Source organism: Halyomorpha halys, unplaced genomic scaffold (genome assembly GCF_000696795.3).
Source record: "Halyomorpha halys isolate HHAL.00 unplaced genomic scaffold, Hhal_1.1 Scaffold2266.1, whole genome shotgun sequence".
NCBI classification, from domain to species: domain Eukaryota; kingdom Metazoa; phylum Arthropoda; class Insecta; order Hemiptera; family Pentatomidae; genus Halyomorpha; species Halyomorpha halys.
Window position 1 is genome coordinate 15,474 of NW_027113041.1, and position 7,182 is coordinate 22,655.

The 7,182-nt window shown below is 28.8% G+C and overlaps 1 protein-coding gene across 1 annotated transcript in view; it reads left to right on the forward strand.

The window, feature by feature from the left end:
• The first annotated feature begins 4,687 nt into the window (after window positions 1–4,687).
• LOC106691342 (protein SPT2 homolog) overlaps window positions 4,688–7,182 on the forward strand; it is a 21,698-nt gene continuing 19,203 nt past the window's right edge. The window contains exons 1-2 of the mRNA XM_067050674.1: window positions 4,688–4,843; window positions 5,866–6,006. Coding sequence (XP_066906775.1) covers window positions 4,781–4,843; window positions 5,866–6,006 — 204 coding nt within the window. The 5' untranslated portion in view covers window positions 4,688–4,780. The remainder of the gene's footprint in view (window positions 4,844–5,865; window positions 6,007–7,182) is intronic.

Genomic DNA, 7,182 nt, shown 5'->3' on the forward strand with positions numbered 1-7,182 from the left:
GTTTTCGCCGTTTGAGATCCTTTTCGGGCTTTTTGGAATCCGGCGGGACTACATGGGCACGGCGGCGGACGGTGATGAGATAAGCAACAATCATGTCACTAGGAAAAAGCTATGGGAAAAAGTCCGGGGAAAATTGGAGAGGGAAAAAACTAGGAGAGTAGCTCGGGAGAATTTAAACCTCACACATAGAAAGGGAATGGTAAACATTGGAACAATTGTATATAGAAAGTTGTTATCAAACAGGGGTAAGGAGATACAGCGATACGAGGGACCATTCAGGGTGATAATAATAAGAGAACATAATGTTGTAACTATTGAGAGCATTAGAGAACCCAAAAAGCGCAGGACCGTTCATATTGAACAACTTAAAGTCCCACTAACCGAAACAACTGCGCAAGAGTAATCCGGAGTGTCCTCATCTCAGCTTATCTGTTGTGTTATCTTTTCGTAAGTGGTAATTAATTTTTTTTTTTAATTAAATTTATCTTTGATTATTGAGGTGTAGATAGTTTATTTATTTATGTTGTTCTTTGCTGACCGCACCCCCCGACAAACTTCTTCAAGTATCTTTGATTATGTCGATGTACTGAATAAATTACATGGCATTTTTTTTTAAATTGTATAAATTCTTGATTTTATTTTTGTTTTGCTTTCTTTATTGTATATACTTTATTGTAAATAGTTATTTTTGTTGTATTTTATATTAATTTATTGTATAGCTGAAGTTTACGAGGATTGTTCTTAAACTGGTGGTGGGGAGTTACAGCCTTAGTCAGCTGTTACTTCGATGTCAGCTGACTGAGGAGATCAGCTGATCGCACGTATATAAAGAGATGTACCGAACCCAATAAAGTTAGTGCTTTACAGCAGTTCAAGCGAGTTAGATCTTATTCCTTCTTCTCTTTTTTGACATTTTGCTTTCGCCAATACTTAACTTATATATATCATAAAAAATCTTACCCTTATATTTTACACCTGAGAACGGATGCCCCACTTGGCAATTGACATCTCTGCTCCCAATCTGACATGTACTCCCATTTATGTTTATTTGTTATTTTTATTGATTTTCTTAATGTATTCTTTTCCTTGCTACTATGCCCCAATTTTATCATATTTAACGAATATTTGTCTACAATTTATTACTCTCTTTGTAGAATTGTATCACACCTGGCTATATCTATTAGAAACTAGTTTCTAGTCCTTTTATATGTATGTATGTAAAACAAAACAAACAATTATTTATTTTATTTTTTCATTTTCTCCGTTTATTTATTTTAATGTTTTTTCAATTGTTACAATGTTTGTATCTTGTTTTTCTGTTAGCCCTTCCGAAGCCCTGCAAAACGTTAGTACACAATAAATAATTTTCTTTTACTATTTTGAGACTTTTATTGACCGCCACCCGGACTATCTTCCTTCAATCTACTTCATACGATCAACTCATTCCTTCTGTCTTCTTCCAGGTTTAATATACATTTTTCAATAGGCAATATTTTTTTTCCAAATGATGAAAAATAAATATTTTGTGAACTCATTTAGGCAAATATCATGGAAACTACTAATCGTACGAAGATATACTTTACAAAATACTGTAGAGTAAATTAAACTAGGTTTAATTTGTGTGCTAATTATCTGTACGTCTTTCTAAGGAAAAAAAACACATCAACCTATGCTAAGTTATACAAAATAAACTTCTTTACATTTTTGTATTACATATTTTTGCATACCTATCATCGATGTTTTTTTGTAGTCGATGTCGGATTCTTAGTTTCAAAATCCACTTCTTACAGGCCGTAGAATGCGTGATCGTTGGAAAAGACGTTATGTTACTCAAATGGATGTTCAAAAACACCGATGTATTTTGGTTGATGTATTGTAACCAACAATATTTTAAAACATCTATATTTTTTGTAGCCGATGTCCCATTCATTGTTTCAAAAACCGCTTTTGACAGGCCGTAGAATTCGTGATCGCTGGAGCAGACATTATGTATCTGAAATAGTTGTTCAACAAACTGTATGTATTTTGGGTAATGAATTGTAAGCAACGATTTTTTAAAACATCGCTGTTTTTTGTAGTCGATGTCCTATTCTTTTATTGATAAAGCTCTTCTGACTGTCCGGAGCATGCGTAGTCGTTGGAACAGACTTTATGTTACTGAATTGGTTAAACATCAATGTTTTTTCAACATAGATGTTCTAGTATGAACATCGATGTTTTTTTTTTCGATGTCGCATCTCTACACTGACTCCATCGTATCACAGAAAAAACCTTTCTCACCTGTTACAATCGATAATCGATACAAATCAAGAAAAAAGTAAAGACATATACTACTGGTACTAAGAAGAAGTAAGCCAGTCAGAAAAAGAAATTTAGTGATTCAACGAATAATGTTAAATCTGGTGAATATTATAATTCTGACTGAAAAAATAAAGATGTAGTCAAAAGACAAAAAGTTCAAATCATCTACAAAAGGACAGACGACCAGTTGGAGGTGTTTGAATCTAGAACTCAGTAAAGTGGTTGTGAAATATTAAAATAAAAAAAATTGAAACTTAAGAGTTTTTTCTGTGCACAAAACTAATATTGTAATTCAAAAATTATTTTGTTAATGTATGTAAAATGAAAATTCTGCTTATCCTGTTTTTGTAAGAAAAATTATGTAAAACTAAATTTAATAAAAAATGAATATTTAAGAGGATGTGTTAAAGTGAGATGTAAAAATTAATTTTTTATTGTATACATGTTGCTGTGACTAACAGTGAATATATCGATTGTACAGCTTAAAAGAGTAGTAGGGAGGTTTTCATCAAATTTGGTGTGGTGTAGTTTGTTCTCACTATAATAAGAATGTTTTAAGTTATCTAACCGTATCTAATAAAACAGTAAGAACAGTAAAAAACATTTTATGTGTGTCCACCATCCCCGCGTTGAACAATAAGCGTGGTCTAAGCGGGAATAGGGGGTGTGAAATGTATACTATGTTTATACACTGTGTTTCAATATAAGGTGCATTCCAGCGAATATTAAACAACACTTATTATTCAGCATTGTAAAAAAGTAATCAAGCTCCCATTCTTCATTGAAGTAATAAGTTTTCGATTTTTTTGGTTTACTGCTCATGCTCTTGGGTATACTAGAATGAAAAGAAATATGATAATTTAAAGAATAAATATTGAATTAAATATTTTCATAGGAAATTCAAAAACTCCTGAACTGCGGTAATTACCTCCGTTACATTGAGAGAAATAATAACAATACTGCATATCACGATCGGGGACAATAAGAAAATCGTTTACTTATCATAAACATTGGGGAGAGTACTTGCAAAAAAAGTGTTCAAACTATGTTTAGAGATGATGCATACATAGGGTCAATTAAAACGGTATATGGGTCATTCTTCAAATTTGATGCTATTTAGAATTCAAAATGTTTTGAAAATTAAAGTTGATTGATTCAATTTTTAAAATTTTTATTGCCTTCAGGAAATGGTCCTTGATAATATTTTGAAGATGACACACACTTAATTAACACACATCGATTTTTAAAAAAAGTTTTATTCTAGGAAATAACTTGTATGACTACAATAAAACGAAATATAGTTTAATTGTTTTGTTTTTTTTAAGTGATCAATGACAAAGTTAAACTTAGAGATTATAAACATAAAACATAGTGTGAATTAAAAAAAAAAAAAAAAAAACACTCCATAAATTCAAGAAAAAAACAAATAAATACAATTAAAAACACCAAACTGGTAAGTAGAGACTACTTACGTCAACTGCTATTTCACTTCATTTTGGGCAGAAGATAAAAATACCATTCTTATTATTTTTTTTTTTTATGAAATTTACAGTATAAAAGAAGATTTATAGAGTGCCTAAGGAGAGACAAATCGACTATTTTTCATCTTTACACTCAAGAGAATCTTTACAAAAGAACCGAGATAACCATGTAAGTAAAATGGTTCTGCAAATATTACGATACTATGTAAAGTGTAATAGAGAAACAACCATATATATTTAATAGCTAAATGACAACTAATGATTAGAGACATAAAGGGAAAAATAAATGTTGTCCTCAAGGAGGATAATAAAAGAAAAATCAAATCATTCACATGCAAATGGTCGATCGTTGTTCTGTAACTAAATTAGTACCAAAATTGGTGAATGGCCCATATATGAACTGAGAGTTGGGGGTGGAAACCGGAGGTAATATGCAATAAACATAAGAGTAGCTTATGTAAATGGTACTTAGAGTTAAGAACTGAAAAGAACTGAAGTCTTAGAAAAACTTGAAGGTTTGTTCAAATTTCAAAAGTCCATTATAATTTCATGACGCTATTAATCCACATAGTACCTGAAGCAAGTACGTTTCTTTTTGAGTTATGTATATTGGTTTTGAAAATATATTTCTTATTATTTGTTTAATTGTTACTCCACCACATTTTTTTTCTAAAAATTATTTTCAAAATGCGGGAACCTCTTATATTTGGGATCGTCCTAAATTCGAGGAAATGCGGTATTTTTTCAGGCTGTAATAAATTTAATAATTTTTAATATACTTAAAAATTGTTATTTTCTTGAATTATGAAATAATCATTATATGTATTAATAAGGACTAACCAACAATCGATTAATTATATTAGTTTGCGATTATGTTACCTTCGGTTATTTTTAAGTAGGTTTTATTAGTGGTTTATAACCTTTTGTTTGGGTTTCTGTTTTGTTTTCTTTTATTTTAAATTTCAAAAAAGAAAAAAAAAATAATAAAATAATATAAAATGGACTACGGTGAACTTCTTTACAAAGCACAAGAAATAAACAAAAGCTCTGCAAAAAAAGAAGTAAGTTTTCAAAATTATATATTATATTATTTACATTTCTAATACTTGGTACATTAAAGTGTTTGCATAATGACAGTTATATTAAATCGGAATATTTCGTAGATTTGATTGGTTTTTTAATAGTTTCTTTTTACTTGCTTATAATTTTCTTACCATATGCTAATTCCAATTTTTTTATTGATGTTAAATTTCTTGAGTGAATTCTTTAATAATGGTATGAAGCTATATTTATGCCCATGCTATATTTATGTACTGGTCATATATTTGTAATTTTATTGTCCATATTTAGTATCTTCTTTTTATTTTCAATTAATTTTAACATTCAACTAACCCATGTACTTTACACCAATTAAATTAAACATTGTTAATTGGTAATTTACTGGAATGTTCTGTTGGTAGTTTTCATGTCTGTTTTTAAATTGATAAGCTTTTTTTTTTTCTGTTTGTGATTGTAAATTACTGTGTTAATCAGTATTAATTTTAGGATGTTTTGATTTTCTCTTTTAATTTCAATATCATATATCTTGTAATTTCTTAAATAAATCCTTCAATTTAGGATTGATTTAACTAATTTTCTTTAAAATTTGGAAACATATTCTGTTGTTAATAGTAAGCTGCATTTTCTGAAGAATTTACTGTTGTTTACGTTTCTATCAGTTCTGTTTAGTTTATTAATAAATGAATATGTATTATTTAGAGTATATATTCATAAATAATTAACTTAGATTATACAATTAAATGATTGTTGTAATGCTATGGTCAAAGCGTAGTTTTAGGTTTTTATTAAAATTCAAACCATATTGTTTTGAAAAAATTATAATTGCTTGATATTGAACAATGAACTTTTTTTATTCTATAATTGTATGTCCTCTAAGGATTGTTTTGGTTTTTCCTTCTGTACCTCACCTGTAGTTTTCATTTTTTCCTTAGTTCATCAAATATAACACGTTGACCAACATATATTGAGTTATTTTTTGTATTTTCAAATTTATAAGCTTTAAAATGATTTCTATTATTTGTAGGTTAGATGTTATAAAACAGAGTTTGCACCCCCCAAAAAACTGGAAAGATCCAAAGTTTCGTCAGAAAATATAAAAAAATTTTTAGCACGTAAAGAGGCCGAAGAAAAAAAAAAACGAGAGGATGCTCTGAAGAAGAAAGAGGTATTTTTTTTATTTGCAAGGATTTTGAAAACTTTATAATATTGAAAATTCAATAATATTGGTTTACCATGTCAAAAGTAAAGATATTCTGGAAGCTGGTCGAACATATGCTTGAACATTTGAGTTACATTGTAACATTATAGATTTAAATTTGGGCCCTTAATATGATATCTAATAAATTTCATGTTTACAAATAGTTAATAATTTTCTTATTGTCTGATCTCAACACTGTTGAAGAAGAAACATATATTAATGACGATAAAATTATAAAAATTTAACTTAAGATAAATGATAAGTGGATATCATGTGAAGAAATTTTTTTGTGCTGGATGAAATGATGTTTTAAGTTTTTGGTATGAAAAATATGTAATATAGAACGATAAAAAGGTTGAAGATTAGATGGTTTTAGCTGAAAATGTCTACAATAATAAAGAATTTAAGAAGTGAAAAAAGTTGAAATAATATAGTTGTTTTATACAGTATAATTTACTGTATCTAGTGGCAACTACTGAATCTTTTTCTTGTTTATTTTAAATGTGTAGCCTGATAAGGAGCATTGGGAGCCAGGGGAGGAATAGAATTCCATAAGGGATATAGTTTGTTAAATGAATGAGCAGTTTTGTGGTAAGAATATATATGAAGGATGGATTGGATTATAAGATTTATGAGATTTAATGAAGGATGCTAAAAATTACTTGGAGCAGTCAACAATAGTAGAGCTATCCTGGGGTAGAGATTGTGAACGAAAGGATATTTGAAAGTTGTGTTTATTTGATTGAACTTAAACCCCAAAATTTCAATGAAAATATAAAATTGAATCAAAATTTCTAAAAGTTTAATCATTCATTAAATAAACTATATCCACTTATCATTTATCTTAAGTTAATTTTTTATAATTTTATTGTCATTAATATATGTTTCTTCTAACAATATTATGATCAGACAATAAGAGAATTATTAACTACTTTTAAATATGAAATTAACTACTTGAAAATTATCATATTGAGGACCCAAATTTGAATCTATGATACCACTGTAACTCAAAAGTTCAAGCATAAGTTAGCCAGCTGTGACTGATGTTCAAAACTTCCTATGTGTGCACAATCGCATGGTGCTGTCTGGCAATGGGTTTTAATGCTGTAAAAAACAAAAAATAATAATGTGTGTGTGTGTGTA